Source organism: Pinus tabuliformis, chromosome 9 (genome assembly GCF_031772625.1).
Source record: "Pinus tabuliformis cultivar Carrire ecotype Pingquan chromosome 9, CPIR1, whole genome shotgun sequence".
In the NCBI taxonomy this organism is placed as follows: domain Eukaryota; kingdom Viridiplantae; phylum Streptophyta; class Pinopsida; order Pinales; family Pinaceae; genus Pinus; species Pinus tabuliformis.
Window position 1 is genome coordinate 661,561,147 of NC_142307.1, and position 21,880 is coordinate 661,583,026.

At 36.6% G+C, this 21,880-nt stretch overlaps 1 protein-coding gene across 2 annotated transcripts in view; it reads left to right on the plus strand.

The window, feature by feature from the left end:
* Nucleotides 1-10,500, plus strand: part of LOC149150406 (uncharacterized) — a 247,810-nt gene extending 237,310 nt beyond the window's left edge. For both annotated transcript variants that reach the window (XM_089441556.1, XM_089441557.1), the window contains exons 5-6: nt 9,810-9,851; nt 9,945-10,500. In XM_089441556.1, coding sequence (XP_089297682.1) covers nt 9,810-9,851; nt 9,945-10,055 — 153 coding nt within the window. In that variant the 3' untranslated portion in view covers nt 10,056-10,500. The remainder of the gene's footprint in view (nt 1-9,809; nt 9,852-9,944) is intronic.
* The last annotated feature ends 11,380 nt before the right edge of the window (nt 10,501-21,880 follow it).

Below are 21,880 nucleotides of genomic sequence, written 5' to 3' on the forward strand. Positions count from 1 at the left end.
CCCTCGAAGAGGCTGAATTCTAAGGCGTTGACCTATCTTTTCTATCTTTTCTTGAGCTGGTTTCATAACATTTGGTATCAGAGCTTTGGATTCTAGGGTTTCGCTGTTCCAAACAGGTCATCGTGGCATTTTCACTATAACTTTTTTCTGTGACGTTTCAGAAGTCGCAAAAAAAACCCATTTGAGAAGAAATCGCGCTGAACTTTGGGTCCGAATTTTAGATCTTTTTGCGCGATATTTGCGGAGATATGCTCTGAAGAAGTTGGTCTTTTTGCAGACTCCTGAATTACATTCAAAACAGGTGACCCGAGAAAAATCATCATAACTTTCTCTCTGTGGATCGGATTGAAATTTCGTAAGAAGGTACAGAAAGAGGACGGATTGTAGTTTCTTGTATGCGTTTTTCAGATCCAAAGGTCGAAACAGTGACTCGTGGCACGTGTGACGTCGTACAACTTCGCTCTATTGAACTAGTCTATAATCAAGTCACTGTGGGAGATTTCGCATAACTCTTCCTTGGAGAATCCAATTTGGGTCAGACTTGTGGCATTGGAAAGAAGACACATAGGGCTACTGCAGGTCACAAATGCAGAACTAGATGATTGAAAAGTACAAAGATACATCAGAGGCAATATCAAGCTCCTACAAAGTGAAAAAAAGTGTGTAGATTTTCTTAAATTTTTGCTTAAGCTTGGTTTGAATATTTATTTTGAAGGAATTCAAAGGGCATAATAGAGAATTATTATCGGTAACTAATGCCCCGAGGAAAGAAAATGCAAACACCTAGTAAGGAACCTGAAAGCTCTAGCACGACTCATGAAGAAGAAGAAGAAATGCTATATGATATATCAAAATTACAAGAACAAGTGCAACGAATGTCACTTGCACAAATAGCAACAAAATCTATGATGGATGGTTTAAGGAAGGATGTAGAAGCTAAGATGGATGGATTAAAGAAAGGCGTAGAAGCTAAGATGGATGGCATGGAAGCTAAGGTGAATGGCATGGACGCTAAAATTGATGGCATGGATGATAAGATGGAAGAATTGAAGATAAATATAAATAAGTTGCTACAAGAAATGGTCACTAAGGGTGAAAGGGTACTAAAGGAAACTCATGATTAGAACAAAAGAAATGTGAATCATGATTCCACAGACTCTAATGTTGGATCGAAGACTCACCATGTTCCAAAAATCGATATGAGGAAGTTTGATGGCAAGGATCCCGCCACATGGATATTACAGATGGAGCAATTCTTCGATCTCAATAATGTGCAAAACACACAAAAGCTACGTATGGCAACCTTATATTTGGAACCAAATCAGTTTGTATGGTATCAATGGCTTTGCTCTCGTAAACAATTTATCACTTGGGCAATTTTTACGAAAGAATTGATAGCACATTATGAGGACACAAAAAGCAACACTTTTTTTAGCCAACTAATAAGTCTCAAACAAAAAGGTTCAATAATGGAGCACATTGAGGAGTTCCAAAAATTGAACATAAGGGTAAAAGATATTCCAGAGGAGCATAGGATTGATGTGTTCATAGGGTCTTTAAAGGATAATATCCAACATGATGTTCGCCTTTGGGAACCTGATTCATTAGAGAAGGCATTCAGGTTAGCAAGAAAAATGGAAAGCAAAATTATGGCAACCAGGAAGCATACTACTCAAAACTATAAAGACGGAAGTGTTGTTGCCCCTAGTCTTCCACAACCTATAAGGTTGACACCACAACAATTGGAAGAAAAAAAGCAAAAGTGCTTTGTTACAGTTGTGATAGCAAGTACACTAAAGGTCATAAGTGTGCTGAGAAGAAATTATTCTACATAGATTGTGAAGAGGAAGAAGAAAAGGAGCAAGAAAAGTTAAAAGAAGAGGATATACTCCAGGAACAAAGCCTAGATGAACAAATAAATCCGACCATATCTTGTAATGCATTAGCAGGAATTACCACTCCTCAAACCATCAAGATACAAGGACAAATAAAGAAGAAAAAGATAATAGTGTTGATTGATTCAGGAAGCACCCACAATTTTATTCAGTGTAAGGTAGCAAAATAATTGAATTGCTTCCTATATCCAGCACCAGAGTGTCAAGTGATGATTGCAAATGGAGGAACAATAAATTGCTCTGGAAAGTGCCATAATATCAAGCTATCCATGGGAGAATATGTATTGACTAGCCCAATGCTTTCCATTCCAATGGGAGGTGCTGATGTTGTACTAGGAGTCCAATGGCTACAATCCTTGGGTGCAATAGCTTTTAATTTTCAAGAACTTTTCATCAAATTTTCTACGGAAGGAAAGGAAGTTGAATTAAGGGGTATTGCAGGGAAACCACGAAAGATAATCAGCTCTAATAGTATGACAAAGCTTCTAAAAAAGGAGCAAAGAGGTGTAATTGCACAATTATGTTCACTAGATGTTTCCACATCAGAATCATCTATTTCTCCAGATCTCCAAAAAGTCCTGGATAATCATTCCAAGGTATTTGAGACTCCCAAAGGTCTCCCACCTATGTGTGATCATAATCATGCTATTCATCTGATTCCAGGAAGTGTTCTTCCAAACATCAGGCTGTACAGATATCCTGATGTCCAAAAGAGTGAAATTGAACATATGGTTGCAGAAATGCTAGAGGCTGGTATAATTCAACCGAGTCAAAGTTCTTTCTCTGCTCCAGTAGTATTGGTGCACAAGAAGGATGGATCATCGCGCATGTGTCCAGATTATAGGGAGCTCAACAAGCTCACTATTAAAGATAAGTTCCCCATTCCTGTCATTGATGAATTACTGGATGAATTGCATGAATCAATTTACTTCACCAAGTTGGATCTTCGTTCAGGATATCATCAAATCAGAATGAAGACTGAAGACATTCCGAAAACAGCATTTAGAACTCATGAGGGTCATTATGAATTTTTGGTCATGCCTTTTGGCCTTACCAATGCACCTTCAACATTTCAAGGTTTGATGAATTCAATTTTCAAACCATTCCTTAGAAAATTTGTGTTAATATTTTTTGATGATATACTAATCTACAGCAAGTCTTAGAAGGATCATGTTGAACATGTTGACAGGGTGCTACAACTATTGGAGGAGAAACAATTATATGCAAAAAGATCCAAATGTTTCTTTGGAGTCCAGGAGGTGGAATATCTGGGTCATATTGTATCTCATGAAGGAGTTAAGGTAGACCCTAGCAAAATTAAAGCCATTAAGGAATGGAAAATCCCCACATCCATAAAGCATCTGCGAGGATTTCTCGGGTTGACAGGGTATTATCGCAAGTTTTTTAAGAATTATGGGAGAATAGCAGCACATCTAACAACATTATTGAAAAAAGATGCATTTTCATGGACTCCAGAAGCAACAAAGGCCTTTGAACATCTTAAAGAGGCAATGTGCCAAGCACCGGTCTTAGCTACTCCGGACTTCACAAAAACCTTTATTGTGGAATGTGATGCTTCAGGAAATGGAATTGGTGTTGTTCTAATGCAAGATGAAAGACCCATTTCTTTTGAAAGTTGTCCAATCAAGGGAAAGTTTTTAAGCAAAGCTATTTATGAGAAGGAAATGTTGGCAATACTCCATGCACTTAAGAAATGGCGACCTTACCTAATGGGAAGACACTTCAAGGTAAAAACGGATCATGATAGCCTTAAATACTTTTTAGAACAAAGATTATCCTCTGAAGAGCAACAAAAGTGGGTCACAAAGATGTTGGTTTATGACTTTGAAATCATCTACAAAAAAGAGAAGCAAAATGTGGTCGCAGATGCACTCTCAAGAAAGGATGAGGATGTGGAAGCATTGTTGTGCGCCATTTCTATTATCCAACTAGATTGGATAAACGAAGCAAGGGAGGAATGGAAGAATGACGAAGAAGTGTGGGCACTTATTCGAAAGTTACAACAAGATTCCAGTACGTCTGATACATTTAGCTAGAAAAATGATTCGTTATGGTACAAAGATCGCTTATACCTCTGTAAGAATTCCCAACTAAAACAAAAGATTCTTATGGAATTGCACACTTCTCCCTTAGGAGGGCACTCAGGATTTTTAAAAACTTACCACAGGGTTAAGAAGGATTTTTTTTGGGATGGCCTTAAATCAGATATTCAAAAGTTTGTGGCGGAATTTTTGGTTTTCCAACAAAATAAAGTTGAAACAATTAAGACATCAGGTCTATTACAACCTTTATCCATTCCAAGCCAACGTTGGGAGGAGGTTTCAATGGATTTTATCACAGGTTTACCCAAGTTTGAGGGAAAGAGTGTCATCATGGTGGTAGTTGACAGACTTACCAAGTATACACACTTTTGTGCATTATCACATCCATTTAAAGCCAGTACAGTTTCTACTGCATTTATGGAAACAATTCAAAAGCTACATGGAAACCCAAAGATTATTGTAAGTGACAGAGATCCCATTTTCACTGGAAATTTTTGGACAGAATTATTTTCTTGTCTTGGTACTCAGTTATCTCATAGCTCATCTTATCATCCTCAATCTGATGGGCAAACTGAGATAGTAAACAAATGTTTGGAAGGATATCTTCGTTGCTTTGTATCTGATAAACAGACACAATGGGTCAAATGGTTGCCTCTGGCTGAATGGTGGTATAACACTTCCTTCCATACAACAACAAAAATGACCCCATTTATGGCACTTTATGGGTATCAACCACCATCCATCACATCATATTTAAGAGAAAATTCTAAGGTTCAGGTAATGGAACATCACATCGAACATCAACAACAAGTCCTCCAACTCTTAAAGGATAACCTCATGTTGGCACAGAATAGAATGAAACAACAGGCAGATCAACATCGTAGTGAAAGAAGTTTTGATGTAGGTGATTGGGTATTCCTACGGCTACAACCATATAAGCAAATGTACCTCAAGCAAGCTAAGAAAGATAATAAATTATCACCAAAGTATTATGGTCCGTACAAGGTGTTGCAAAAGATTGGTACTATGGCATACAAATTGGAGCTTCCTGCAGCTTCTCGATTGCACCCAGTTTTCCATGTTTCATGTTTAAAGAAGGTTATAGGCGATAAACTCCCAGTTCAAACAATATTTCCAGAACTTGACGAGGAAGGAAAAATTATATTGGAACCGGAAGCAGTCACAGAAACAAGAACTCGACAGCTACGAAATCGATCAATTTCAGAGTATCTTATCAAGTGGAAGAACTTATCCGCTGAAGAATCCACATGGGAGGATGAGAATTTTATGCAGAAGTATCCAGAACTACTCAAGCGTTGAGGAAAACACTTTTTTGAAGGAGAGGGGCATGTTGGGTCCCTATAATACTAGTGATTACCCCATTACTATTGTAGTTATACCCCTTATTAATATTGTTGTGCCCCTATTGCCCCCATATTGTTATTACTGTGCCCCATGGAATCCCTCTATTGTTATTTTTGTGGCTTTATATTATTATTGTTAGGTCGGCTGGATTATATTGTGACTCCTTAGACTCCTATATATAGAAAGGAGGTTTTGTCATTTGAATCATCCAAGAATTGTTCATTTATGTAATGTAAAGGAGGTTGCCCCCTCAAAGAGGTTGAATTCTAAGGCGTTGACCTATCTTTTCTATCTTTTCTTGAGCTGGTTTCATAATCAAATAACCTTTACCAAAGGTTCAGCGATGCAACACGCCTCCTGCACTCCCGCCTAGAAGCTTTCTAGGTATGAAACTAGCTTGCATATAGCCTTTCCCTCTGGTTTGCGGCTATATGACAAAGCACACCACTCCTTTGAAAGAAACATTTTCTTCACATCCCACATAGAATTCAAAAGGGATTGAAGAGATATGAAGTTAGTGACAAACCGTGTAATGCCAAGGCGCACCAACTCCTTGTTGTTGGTTAATGTTCTCATCAAATGAAGCACAAATGCATGATTATATATAAATTTTGTAATGTTTTTTGATGATTCAACAATATCCTTGACAAAAGGAATTTTTCCTATGTCCAACATCAAGTCAATGCACTGTGAAGCACAAGGTGTCCAAAATAAGTTAGGATGTCTCTCCATAAGCATGCTGCCAGTAGCAACATAATTTGCAACATTGTCCATTATGACTTGGACAACACGTTGTGGACCCACCTCCTGAATGAACACATCCAACAAATCACATAATAATTGTACATCTTTGATACGTGCAGATGCGTCAACAAATTTCCTAAACATTGTCCCCTTGGGACAATTAACGAAAAATTTAATAAGGGTTCTATCATTTTGATCTGTCCAACCATCTAGCATCACAGTGCATCCTATGTGTGCCCATGAGTCCCTAAACTCCTCCAATATCTTAGTGCATTTGGCCTTTTCATTCTAAAGAATACACCCTCTAAAGTCATCATAGGAAGAGGCTTTGTACCTCGAGCCAACAATAGAAATAGCATCAATCGCGCGTTGAAAAAATGGATTATTCCTGATAACGCTGAGAGGAACATCACTCCAAAGAAGACACCTGCCCAACAGCTTATCAACTTCTTCCTTATCACTTTTTTCAAGAGCTGATGTGATAGATGGTTGTGCACCATGCATGGTTCTAGGAACAAAAATGATGAGGCAATTATGGAGTTAACTGCAAACACGAATGTTGAAGAAGAACCAATACCACTATGACGGTCACCTCCCAATTCCACCACTCCACCCCCTGCCATTTGACTTTTCAAAGTTGTCTTCGTCACTTTAGTTGTCTTTATTTCTTCCAATGATTTGAGGGCTTTACGGATGATTTTTGGATTTGTTTTGTGCAAAGCCCTACTTCATGTACAAGAATTTGTGCAAGGTGGTATTTCAATCGGCATTCTCCCCTTGTGTTATGGTGCCCACATAACTTGTAAGTCAAATTTGATCTATCAAACCCTCCATCAGGTTCACCAAATTCCCACATAGGGTCCAATTTCCTTGTCATGTTTGTAACTTTGTTGAACTCTTGAGTTTTAATGTAAGATTGAAGTTTGAACCTAGGGCAAAAGAAAAATTGCAAGTTAAACAAATGAAATTAAAATTTAATATACAACATTTTGAATTTTTTACCAAAAAAACCCTCAACTCAATGCAACAATAATGGCAAAAAAAAATACATTTAAACCCAAACAAAAATCATGGAAACAAACTATGGCACAATAAGAATTTAAACAAATAAAACTAACAATCAAAATTTTTCATTTTTAAAAACAACAAAAAAAACCCTCTCCACTAAATGCAACAAAAATGACAAAAAACACACTCAAATTCAAGCAAAAATCATGGAATTATATGGGTGACAGAAACCCAAGAAAAAAAAAAAGAAAAAAAATAGGTCCAAATTTGATGCATATACATGAAAACCACGCCCTACTCAAAAAAATTGGTCCAAACTCGAATTTTTTTTTTGCTTGGGATGCTAAATTCATTGATTTTTCTCCTCTCCTACCCTTGTAGATGAGTTCTCCTCTTCCTTATCTCTCACTCTTGCCCTCTCATTACAAAATGAGACAAAAAAACCACAAAAAACCTTTTAAAAACTCGTTATTTCCGCCATCGATGATTTTTTGGCATTGGATCACGATTTTTTTCCAGAAGTTAAAAAATTACTGATTTAATTGGACAATTAAATCGGCCCTGCAAAAAATAAATAAATGAATCATAATTTTCGCAGCACTACTTTGTAAAACATACAAAATTCTCTCTTTAATTTTCTTAATGTTAATATTTGCAATTTTTTTGTGAAATCAAACTTCTATGATTCATAATGCTTTGCAACTTCTTTAGGAATAATCACATATCAAATATTTGGTGTCAATTTTTCGAACCCACTACTAGGGTTCACCATTAAGACAAATATAGACGAAAATAGTGTTGAAATGCTCCAAAGAATTCCAAAATAATACGTTAGAGTCAATTCAATAAAAAAAGTCAAAAAACTAACTACATAATGATCCAAAAATTGATCTAAATGTTAAAAACAAAAAATATAAATATAAAAATATTAATGTTAAAAACTATTAAAAAATAATTAAAAATAAATAAAATGACTAAACAAAATAGTCAAGAAATTAATAAAACATTAAATTCACATTAAAAAAAATCACAAATAAAATAAATTATAGAATAGAAAAATAATTAATAAATAAATAAATATTCCATCAAACTAACTGGAAACTAAGAAATAAATTAAAAAAAAAATTAAAATAATTTAGGTTATAAATTCTAAAAAGAAATGAAAACTTATAAAAACGTAATCATGTTAATAGACAATAATTCCATAAAAAGGTATAACAAAAATATATATATAAAATGGAAAAGTAAAAACACAAAAAATTTAATAATAAATAAATTAACCAGAGAATAAAAATATCCAAAATCATCAGAATCAAGAAAAATTAACCACAGAAATTTGAAATTCAAAATCACAAAAATCAATTAAAAAACGATATTAGGAAGAAAAGGCAGGAATCCAACTACTTGTTATTTTCAACACTTCATCCATGTTCGAATTGCTAGCATTTTTCTTAATTTCTATAGCCTACCCTAACTTTCTAAAATAAAAATGATCAATCTTTACAATGACCTAAAAATTTTCAATACAAATGTGATGACAAATATTTTAGGCATATTCACAAGATAAAGTAACCAAATCTATTATGCTTGATATCCGCTGCGTATTCTTAAATCCTCAATCCTCTGGTTAATCGATCAGCCCGTTTCTCCTATGTAAGACGTTACACTCTACTCATGGCACCCTCTTATTCGACTTTGGCTCATGTTTACATTTTTGTTTTATTTAATACTTACTTCTCAGACAATCCAACTGTCATGATCACTTTAAACAGGTTGCTCCTTTATTCTCACATTCCACGTCATCCAGTCATGGCTATTGAACTCATCTTCTTCCTCTTCAGTGGCTCCTCAAACATGTCTCTAATACCAGGGTAAACATACTAGAGGAGAGAGAAGTTCAAAGAAATAAATGCAATGATTGAATATTAATTGAGTCACATACATATGGAAATGATGTCTCGTACTTAAGCGCACAATCCGGTGGTTTTCCTAACTGGTTACCTAATCATTCATGATTGAGAGTACTTTATTAGGTTATGATGTTATGTTATTGTTAGCATTAATAGTGCATCACATAATTTTTATAGCCAAGCACCTAAAAGTAAATGGTCATTAAATCTAACATATATTCGCCTGCAAAATTTCTTAATCCCATATAATTATAATTATTACTTGGGATTTGATATTGTAATATTCATGCAAGTTCAAAACTGTGAGCAGTGCGTTGGAAATTATCAAGGATGGAATTGATCAAGCAGCACAACCTGATTCCTCAACTGGTGATACAATAATCTCTACGCCATGCCTATCTATATGAATTAATAATTGCATCACAACCATCACATGCTTGTGATCAGAGGGAAGGAAGGGAAGGAAGTCGTCTTTAGTGGCCGGGGACAGAACACCTGCTCACTTGCTGCGGCCTTTTATGTGCCTTTCTCTAGCTTCCATACCAGAGTCAGCGATCTAATATAAACCGTACATAAATTGAACTAGCCTCTTCATAACATTATTACTTTCATTGATAAACTGTTATTATGTTTAGATCAGAGATTCGGATTGGTAATAAACCAATTTATGTTTTGGGATAGCCTAATTGCATGATTTCATAACTGATCTTTTATTGTTTATCTTTTTATTTGATCCCAAATTGTACAACTAATTTGCTTTCTGTTACATGTATGTTTTATCGAACTGCAGAAATTTATGTTTTGTTTTTCCTTTTGGCATTCAGGCTCGCAATGGAACTTATTTTTGCCCATTTAAAGATTTTAAGGTAAAGAGTTGTTACTTTCTGTGTTTTGGTTGAAAATCTGGATTGTTTTAGATTTTTGAATGGATACAACTGATAGAAGTTTAATCAATGCAGGAGAGAGTTGCAGGACCACATCTGACACACACATTTGAATCATTGTGTACTGTTAAGGTTGCACATGTATATTGCCCATTAACTTGCAGGATATCTAGGTTTTTCCAGTGATTATTTCTAAGAAAGGGATACAAGCTCCATTCTTGTCAAGATAGAGATGAGTTGTGATAGTTTCATTTCATGTTTTAGGAAGTTTTGAACTTGAAATCATTTTTGTTAAGTTTATTTGTAAATATATCACCTTAATCTCAACTATTAATATTGCTAAAAATACATTAGGAATATTAAGTATTGTTCAGTAATCAGCATTGTCAGGAACTGTGGAGTTGGCATGCATTGCATTGCAATGATAGGTTACATGAGTTAGATAAGACTGTGATGGGGCTTTGAAATTATGACATTGTCAGTAATTTCACTCCTTATCATTAAGTCTTAAACTAGCTTATAAATATCTTCGCATATATTCATCATCCTAAGAAACATATATTTAGTTGCCTGGATAGTAAATTTGCTTATCAAATGTTTATACTGTATATTGTACTACCATGTGAATAATGTTTTGAATGGCGATTTGGTTTCATGCCTTTCCGCCTATTCTTGATCTTCTCTTCATTATGTCCAATTGATATCAGAGCTAGTATAGTCTCAAGGGCCTGGTAGATTTATGGTAGTTATCCATGGGTGAGATGAGAGTGTCACATTGAAATAATGTTGTTATTGGATGTCATATTGGATTGTTTTTATGATTGTCGATCACGTCAATAAAATTTATGACATATGATGCTAAAGATTCATAAAATGTTGCCATAGGAGCGTACTTGATGCTCTTGAAGACGTGCTAAAAACCGCTGTGAACGAAAATCTGAGCGTGTCGATGTTGAGGCACATAGGTAAGATGGTAATGTTTCCGACCAACAAAGATAGTTCGGAAGAAATCATATGACCTGCAAACACAAAAATCAAAGATATGTTCTTGTTGATGTGATTTTCTGCATTGATTGAATAATTTATATTTTATCAAAATTATAAATGGAACACTCTCGTTGAAATGGAATATGCTGTTGTGAAAAAAATTAGGTGACCTACAAATTAACTCCAAATGTTATTGAAAGGTGATTCATCCATCACATCATAAACCAGAAGAATGCCCATGCACCACAATAGTATGCTGTGATAATAATACAGAAATACTCTTGGCCAGCAGTATCCAGAATATGCAATTTTTGATGCGCTTCCCATTACGCTTAGTAGTCCTTAAAGTCAATCCCTATAGTAGTAATGAAACTGGTGGTGGTGTAGACATTTGAAAAATGCAGGAGGAAACAACTCTTGCCCACACCGCTATCACATATCGGCAATAGTTTACGAGATGATCATAATATTGAGCAATGATTTAGCAGTACCTGATTCTTTAAATTCTTTTGTTTCAGCCAACCAAATTCAGAGCTAAATCAAACCTTAGTATAAAGTATCTTTCTTGCTTGACATTCAAGAAATATATTTCTTCAATCCCATTATTCGACAATAGGAGCTGCAGGGGAACCAGATTTCACTGTTTCTGAAAACAATTCTGGCAGTGGATCTGAAGATTTCTGTATCCAGATGGGTGACTGAAAATGGAGAATTTTATTGGTTCGGATCGATTGATATTATTCGAAGTATGGTGGATGGTTTATATTTTCTAAATAATTGGTGATGGAGGAAAGTTGCAGTTGGCATGAGAAAAACGAAGACACCCAGCATTGTGCAAGATGTGAAAATCTGAGATGCGATCGCAGAATGAAAAGCCCATGATAGACAAAAGAGGAGATGTGAGTAATTAATGGGAAAACCAAACAGTCATAAGAAATTTGATTTTGCTACAATGTTATCAAGGATCTCACGGATACACAAGCTCAGAAAGCGGTGAGGGGATGTTTTTATTCAAATAAAGATTGAGGCTTTTTCATCTGCATAAGGTTATTCGAGTATCATGTCCATCCAAGCTGACCGTAGGAAGTTTCCATACTGGATTTGGGCAGAATTCTATGATGATGATGGTGTGATAATCATGAGAGTCCCCTGTTTTCTGTCGCAGAAAAAGGCATAGGAACCCTACGAAACTTGGGTAGAAGTTTTTCACATGGAAATTCTACTTAATCTCGCAGCCCCTTAGGTACAGAATTTTAAAATGTGCTGTTACATTAACTAAACATTGCTCAACTAAAAAGTTCAGTTTGAAAGTGTAGCGTGTGTAAATCCAAGCGTAGAGCCCTGAAATCTCTCTCGCACGGCATTATTGGTCAAAAGACTGCTTTGGAGAATGTCACGCAGGTAAAGCAATTAAGTATGCTTTATTAATTTCCTAAGAAAGGAATTAAGTTGACATGATAATGACTCGGAAAGCAATGTTGCGCAGATCGGCATGGGGGCAACGGTCTAGAAAACCAAAATATCATAAAAATCAGTAAAATATTGGTACAAATGAGTAAACATGGACAAAATTAAGATACCACCAAAGTATCTTAAAATAAAAAATGGCCAAATATTGGCTAGGCCAAAAAATTGCAATAAAATTGGAATGTTTACAATATTGCTTACAAGTTTACAAAATGATATGAGGTTGGTTTCCTCTTCAAAGGAATACGAAAGGATATAAGTTGAAATGCAAAAGACTTGCAAGTTTACAAAATGGAATGGTATGAGGTTGGTTTCCTCTTGAAAGGAATAATGGTGAATAAGTATTAATAATGGGTGTTTATTCTATATTTGTAAACTTAGTAAAATACAAATTTAGCGGGAATAAGTATTAATAGTAGGTTAATTTAGTTTAATAATGTATTGTTAAGTGGGGATTGTTATAGTGAAATATGGCACTTTTGAGATAGAATCCAAAAGCTCAAATGTGAGATCCACTATACTCGATAGGGGAGCACTATCACTTCACCAACCCTATCACTTTTGGTCAACTCTCCTCCAACTCAAGGTGTGTTCTCCCTCGTAGATTTTAGGGTTCAAATAGCTTAGTCAAACCAAGTCAAGAGCCTCCTAAGGCTTGTACTTCTACTACCACTAAGCAAAGGATTTGAACAATTAGGACTTAGGGTGGATCTTTGAGATAGGATTCTTAGGGTTTTTAGGGTAATCTTCATATTTGAGTTGAAAGAGAAGATTCCCAAACATACACAACTAGGAATTATGAGAGTAAAACTGATAAAATAGTTTAAATTATTTAAAAGGAAGAGTGGTCAAGGGTCAACTTACTTGAAGATGATTAGAGTAGATTTGGGTTCACTAGACTAGGGGAAGTGCACTCATTGTCCTTAGGCCTTTTAATCTTCAAGGACAAGATAAAGGAAGGAATCCACTTGCTATTTCCTCAAAACATGGACAATGAAAATGAAATAGCATGCCCACCTGCTTTATACTAAATTATCATTATCCATAAACACAACCAAGACAAAATAAGTCTTCTTATTTAGATTGACATGCAGTCATCAAATTTTCACCAATCTCCTTCCAAGAAAAGAGTGAAATCCACATTTACAAAGCCTCTCCAAGAGGCCACTTGACTCATCCATCAATAGCTAAATTTCAGAAGATAAAAATCGAAGCAATTTTGGACTTGCTAAGGGATTTCATTCTCAATCCAACTATGAGAAAATGAGAGGAAGTGCATCTCTATTTATAGAGGAGGTGCTCAACCTCCTTTACATTAAAATGTTCATTTTGAAGGCTAATCCCCTCATGTAGCATATAACTCTATTTATGGAGGAGGTGTTAAACTTCTTTTACATTAAAATATTCATTTTTAAGGCTAAAGCCCCTAATTTAGCATATGAAAGGGAAAAAGACCCTTTTCTTCAATTAATCAAGCTAAATTACATAAAGTTAAGGGCATTTATGCCACATGTACAAAAACTAACGGAAAAAGACCTTAATAATGGCCCATCTCCATAAAGATAAAGGGTGTTTTGTTGCAACATGCAACCTCCAAAATCCCTTTGATGTGCAATGTGTACAAGCCTCAAACAAATGACTCCCTACTCTTAATGATCCCCCTAGGGCTAGTTAAAATAGTCTCCAAAGGGCTTGTTTGCCCCACATAATATGCAAGTATACCAAATTTCCACTCAAAGTGGTCTATAAATAATAAAAATATACCACAAAGGTGTTGCCCCTTTAAATCTCCTTCCAATCAGCAATCAATGCAAGGGTTGCAAAACCACTATAGGTGGATATAGCTTCCTTTATTAAGCACATACGCCTTCTATTAGTAGGCACACCCTCAAACTTATCATTGTTAATGTTTGCATAAATCGGCCCCAAATCTTGAATGCACATGTTAGCTCCTATATAAGTAAAAGTTGACAATAGTTACTTTGCTATATAAGCACTAGTCACAGACACATAGGCTTAGCATATGTTAATTATCTTCACAGGCATATATACAAGAGTGCTCCTTCAAGGTATGAAACAAGGCTTCTCAACTTATAGACCAACCAACTTCAATTTCATCTTAACCAATCTTTCATTACAAGTAACATGTATTACAATGAGAACGTGGGGTGGAGGAGGGGGGAGCAGAATTCAAAACTCTTGTAGCAATTTGATATAGTTCATCAATTTCATATCACCATAGTTAAATAACTCGAGCTAGGGTATGGATAAGAACGTTTGAATTATCATGCAAATTCTAGCACAAACTAGAATATCTGCACTATACAAAATTCAGGATTATCATTCCACACAAGTCTATGTTTGATCATTTTAGCCATCTTTACAAAATGAAGATCATTCCAAGATAATTTTAGAGTCTATGGTTTGGATTTCCCTATGCCAAGAAATAGAATTAATGTATTATTCTCACTTTTGTTTTAAATCCTCTAGTTGTTCAAAAATCCAGATAGTGTGCTTATAGTTGATGTATCTATACTTCCACTATAGATCGCAACCTCGATTGTCTCAACATAGTTTAAAGTTTATACAACACCATTTTAACATACCATAAACCACAATTCATCCATGCAATCCCAATCAAGTTTTGCAATTCACATATTATCCACATCAAAACTTACTAGATTCTTGGGGTAGGCTCAATAATGCTCTCAACGATACAAAATCCATAAACTTTCTTCAAATTTTCACTAATTATAACTATAAGCTCTTCAATTGTCATAACAAGCCCTCCAACAATGCCAAATGTAATATCCAATTCCAATTAAATCCATAAACTTTCTTCAAATTTTCACTAATTATAACTATAAGCTCTTCAATTGCCATAACAAGACCTTCAACAATGCCAAATGTAATATCCAATTCCAATTATGGTACAACAACACTTGTAGTTCCTTTATGACATCTCGACTAAGGTCACTTTGCTTCAGAATAAAGGTAGTTACCTTCATTCCCTTCTAATGAATACTACCACATGCTTTAGCCCCAAAATTGTGATAGCCATAGAAATAATTGTTCAAAGCCATAATGATCGTTTCCTTGAAATATAGAATGTTAGTGGCATACATCAGAGTTTTAGATCCTCATGCCCCACAAGCAGTTGGAAAAGTCATCATCTCTTCTAATGTTAATATGTACCTCCATCAACTATTGCCCTTACTATATCTTGAATAAAGAATATGCATTTAACAACTAATTTCATAGGAATTATACCAAGGAACTCAAGTTCCTTGGGTGCAACAGTTGTGGTATCCTTCATTGAAAATAGTATAGTCTCCAATCCTTCAATAAGTAGTCCTTAATTTAACAAAAGGGGATCAATCATGTGATGATGCACTCATATATACCCACATCAAAATTGGAGGGTAATAGGGATAAGTATTAATAATGGATCTTTATTTTATATTTGTAAAAAACAAACCTAATGGGCATAATTATCAATAATGGATTAACACAATTGACATAGGTATCAATAACGGGTTGTTATAGCCTAGTGGGCATAAATATTAATAATGGATTAACCTAGTCGGCATAAGTATTAATAATGGGTGGTTATAGCCTAGTGGGCATATATTAATAATGGATTAGCCTAGTGGGCATAAGTATTAATAATGGGCGGTTATAGTTGTAAAAGACAAACTTAGTTCAAAATATTTTAAGGGTATATAAGAAGTTTGATAAGCTTGTATAGGAGTCATGAGAAGTTTGATATTTGGTTGTTTTCTCTCTTAGTGATGGTCAAATAAAATGGTTTTGAGAATGTAGGATTTGCAAAGCACTTGTCAAAATGGCCTATGATCTTGTTTTTAAGTTTAAAAAAAAAAAAACTTTATACTTTGAAATTTGAAATTTGTATGGACCCTCATATTAATTTGTAAATGACCCTTCAAATTGATTAAGGGGGCTTGCACTTTGCAAAATTTGTAATTGGAGTTTTCAATTTTTCTAACACTTTGAAGCTTGAATGTATAATGTTTTTTTGGAATTTCTAAGGCAATAAGTCCATTCCCACACTTAGGAGATTAGGAAATTTGAGCATTTTTATTTTTTTGTGTTGTGCCCTAACTCACCCAAAATTGAATAAAGGGGTCTAAGGAATTTGTATGTGTGTCTTGGTGTTTATTGGTGCTTTTTGGTAATCTATTCTTATTGTTGATCTGAAAATGGGGCTTTTAGGCTTCTTGCCTAACTTACAAGAACCTCTCCCACTTCCAAAGCTTTAAATATTCCCAAGTCTTATTGATTAACCAATGCGGAACTAAAAATGCTTGAAAATATAGGTGTATGTTGGTATTTGTTTTTAACTGATTATATGTTGTAATTTAATGTTCTAAAACTGATATATAAATACATATAACAGTAAATAAAGAAGCAGAGACAAGCAGTAATAAAACACACACAGAACAGTAATATTAATTAGGAGTTCTCCCAAAACTCTTGGGCTACATCTCCGTGAGCTCTAGTCAACTCAACTAGGCTCTATGGGATTATGGCAGCAAGTTTTTTACAAGCTCTCTAGCTCAACTCCACGGTTTACACAGAAACAATGGGTTTAGAATTCCATTCGGTCCCCAGCTCTAAAGCTCTCAGCCTTCTTGATCTAGGTTTGGCTCTGAGGCTCTCGCGTTGTCTCTGGCTCTTCGGCTCTGGCTATCTTGAGCTCACTCTCATCCTCTGCGTGCCTCTGTGATCCGCTTGACCTCCAAGCGATCCTTGGAAACCTTCCAGCGACGTTTCTACAACTTTGTTGCCCGTCAATCGCACTCTCAGGATTTCTCGCCCCTTCAGCTCGCTGCACTGCCTGCTTATGCCTCTCAATCGTGCTCTCAGACTCAGCAACCACTCTGTCTCTGTCATGGAACAGCTTTTTAAGCCTATTAGCGCTTGTCTGTTCGTTTCAGCTCTCAAACTCTTTGGCTCCCAGTCGTTGTCCCTTCATCTTCCTTCTGGAGCGTTTAACAATCATTGCTAACATCCCAAGGTATTGTGGCCACCTGTTTTGCAACGAAAAAAGCCACTAGTGCGTCGAAATCCCAAAGATATCATTTCTCTACTTCCATAGGAAAATACACAGAAAGCCTGTAAAAATCCACCCAAATGCGTCTATCGGACTTCAAAATTTATGAACTCCGCCTTATTTTCCATTGGGTCTGCCTTTTAAATCGCTATCGCATGTCGCAACTGCCCTGTTCCGTGGTTTCCCTTTGTATTTTAAAAATACATTAAACATTGCAATATCCTATCGAAGGACCTTATGGCGGACTTGATGTATTATCAAATATCGTTTAGAATTTTATCGGGTCTAGCTCTTTTATCAACATCGGGGGTCGACGATCGTCGATCGCCGATATCAGCGATTGCAATGTCGCTTGGCCGGGGGTTCTGTGTATCGCCGACACCGATTGTGATCCTCTAATATTGGCAATTGCGATATCGCGCGTCGCGGGGTCCCGCCTTTGCCCCGTGTCATGGTCACCACCGATGCCAATCGGCCAATTTCAACGATCGGCATATCACATCGGCCCAGGGGTCCTTACCTCTTGTTATGTCCGTAGGCCTGCCTCTGATCCGACCCGCCGATCTGATCATCGGAGGTCGCTAATCAGGGGTGCCTTCTGCTCGACCTTAAGTCCTCCTCTTTGTCTCATGCGATGCGATTTTCCCTTATAAGGCCTTTTTGCCCTCTTTTTTTAGGGATTTTTTGCCTCTGTTCCCAAAAAACAAAGGGGAACTTCTTTTTGTGATAACTTCTCCATCTGAAGTCTGTTTTTGCCCATTCAAGTTGCGTTGGATTCAGAATGAAGAGATCTCTGCAATGAGACTATTTCCGAGAGCAGCCCTGCAACTTTCATTTTCCTCTGATTTACAAAGGATTTGTGCCATTTGGCACCTTTTACCTCTTATATGAAGTATTTTAGACTTAGAGGTTTATCCAGGATCCATTTTTGGATCACGTCTTCCCACTAAAAGAACTTTTGGTCTCCAAAAGACTAATATACTGATTTGAACAGTACCTGAGAGTAACAACACCCTCTTCTTTCAGCCTCCATACAGTTGCATTGCATAGTGCCTTTAACCAAAGTTTCTGACCACTTCCCTTCTAGATGGGCTGGTCTTCCCAGAAAGAATTGTCTTCCTCCTTGCCTTCCTGCAAACTTCTGCTAAAATGGTTATAGAAGGTAGTTTGAGCTTCTCTGCCTTGATCATTGATCCAAGGTGGCTCAACAAATGTGAAGTACATTTGCTCCACAAAACTTTCATTTGTACCTATTTGAGACGCTGCCAACAACATGTGTTAACAACAATAGGCATACAGACAACAACTGGATGGACTAAACCCCTGCTTCAACAAAAGAAACAGATTTCACATCTTGTGAACACCTCCATGCCTTACATCTGTATAAAAATGATGGACTAGACAACAAGCCCACAAAACATGCCTTTAAAACAGATGCCCCTTCAAGTCAAGCATGTAGAAAAGGACCATTAGGATTCTTTTCAAAAGATGAAAATTTCATCGCTATCTCCATCTTGGAGACCAAATCAACTATTCTCAAGTCAATATTACATGTATTTTTAAAGCAATCAACCCTTCAAGTTAATTACACACACATGTTCAAATACAAGGAAAACATTAGTATCCCTATGTTCATGCACATCAAGCTCATGCATGCATTTCATCCTTCAACTTTCGCTTAAACACATTGTACTTTCGAAGCTGAAATGAATTATAATGTTGCAACAACAAAGTGAGTCTCCCAGTCAATCTTTTCCATTCACCATCTTGGTAGAAACCTGCAACTTGCATCTCATCAACAAGAAATGCAAATAGATGCATCAATAGACATGCAATCCTTAATTGGAAAAGAACTCTAACCATTTCTTACCAATCCAGTTCAAAGGTCTTTCCTTTGTTTGCATGTCAGCATCAACATGTGAATCATTCTTAAGCACATTATTCATGGAAACTTCATCTCCATTTCTGCCATCTTCTCTTTCTACTTTCTTCAGCTTTGGTGGAAGCATTGCTGGATTCAGAGTCCAACACCTTTCAGCAAGATGCCCTTGCTTATGGCAGTAAGTGCAACATATGTGCATCCTCTTGACATCATGATTTGCCTTGTCCAATGGACCTTTGGCTCTTTGCTTCTTTTCCTTCAAAATTTTCCTGTATGTGGCCATTCTCTTCCAACATCTAGAAACATGATGGTTATCCAAACCACAAAAGGAACATGCAATTATTTTCCCATTCTAATGTGGAAATTTAGCATGCTTTGCAAAATCAAAAGGAATATGATTAGAACCAGATTTATACCTGCCTCTTTCACCTTTATTGCCTTCATGAGGAGGTGAAGCAAATGAAGAAGTGGCTCCCTTTGGAACACCATCAATCTCTTCAAGGATGTTAGAGTTTCCACAACTCTCTGGTTCAAGTGTGTGCTTCTGAACACCTGTATCCTGCAAGTGATGTTTCAAGCTATTGCATTCCTCCTGAACACAATCTTCACACTCTGCAATGCAACCCCTTCTTGGAGTTGTTTCAATAGCCTTCATGGTAGTTTTGGAACTCTCTACATAAGACTGTCCATAGCCAAGACCCAAATACTTAGGCCTTTCTTCAACCATTATTGGTTCAACAATACCTTGTGCATGCTTTCCCAAGCCCTTTCCTTCATAGCCCATCTTGGACATTAGCTTGGAACCTATGCCTCTAGTATGTTTTTCCAAAGAACCAATATAAGCATTCTTAGAAGAATTTGAAGACAAATTGGAATGGTTTACCTCTTCTTCAAGCTTATACTTGACCAAGGCTTCTTGGGCAGCAAAGAGCTATGACTCCAACTCGTGCATTGTCTTTAGGTTCATATTTGCAATATGAAGTTGCCTCTCCATTTCCCGCAGTTTGTCAGAAAGCAACTTCTTCTCTTCCTTCATGGAATTCAACTGCTCTCTAAGTATGTTGTTCTTCCATCCATCCTCATACATTTCTCTCACCTTGTCCATCATGATGAACAAGTCTTGCTTCAAGTCTCCATCATAGAGTCTTGTGATGAAGGAGGAATTTTAGGACCCACTTGTAGAAGTTGTCATTAAGCCAATGAACAAAGAACTTTAAACAAGATTAATGAAGAGCTTATTTCAGCAACCTTTTGCAACAAACCTCTTGTGCTTCAAGGATTGCCTTGAGGTCCTTTGGGATAGAAGAATGCCTACAGGCCCTTCTTCCTATTTGTCCTTCTTGGACTGAGCTATCAATAGCTTTCCCGTCACTTCTACAAACTCAGAAAATAGTAAGTCTGCAAAACAAACATACAATCAGCCTCTTGCTGTTCAAACACCTTTCAGACAAGCAGTGTTTTCTTTGTCAATCAAGCATTCTGATATAACCTTCTTAAAGGTGTGGTTAACCAAACTTAGGCTCTGATACCACCTTATCTGAAAATGGGGCTCTTAGGCTTCTTGTCTAACTTACAAGAACCTCTCCCACTTCCAAAGCTTTAAATATTCCCAAGTCTTATTGATTAATCAATGCAGAACTAAAAATGCTTGAAAATATAGGTGTATGATGGTATTTGTTTTTAACTGATTATATGTTGTAACTTAATGTGCTCAAACTGATATATAAATACATATAACAGTAAATAAAGCAGCAAAGACAAAGTAGCAATAAAACACACACAGAACAACAATATTAATTAGGAGTTCACCCAAAACTCTTGGGCTACGTCTCCGTGAGCTCTAGTCAACTCAACTAGGCTCTATGGGATTATGGCAGCAACCTTTTTACAAGCTCTCTGGCTCAACTCCACGGTTTACACAGAAACAATGGGTTTAGAATGCCATTCGGTCCCCAGCTCTAAAGCTCTCGGCCTTCTTGCTCTGGCTTTGGCTCTTAGGCTCTCGCGCTGTCTCTGGCTCTTCGGCTCTGGCTATCTTGAGCTCTCTCTCAGCCTCTGCGTGCCTCTGTGATTCGCTTGACCTCCAAGCGATCCTTAGCAACCTTCCAGCGACCTTTCTGCAGCTTTGCTGCCTGTCAATCACACTCTCAGGCTTTCTCGCCCCTTCAGCTCGTTGCGCTGCCTGCTTATGCCTCTCAATCGTGCTCTCAGACACAGCAACCCCTATGTCTCTGTCATGGAACAACTTTTTAAGCCTATCGGTGCTTGTTTGTTCATTTCATCTCTCGAACTCTTTGGCTCCCGGTCGATATCCCTTCATCTTCCTTCTGGAGCGTTTAACAATCATTGTTAATGTCCCAAGGTATGGTGGTCGCTTGTTTTGCAACGGAAAAAATCCACTAGCACATCGAAATCCCAAAGATATAATTTCTCTGTTTACACAGGAAAATACACAGAAAGCCTCTAAAAATCTGCCCAAATGCGTCTATCAGACTTCAAAATTTATGAACTCCACCTTATCTTCCATCGGGTCCGCCTTTTAAATTGCTATCGCATGTCACAACTGCCCTGTTCCGTGGTTTCCCTTTGTATTTTAAAAAT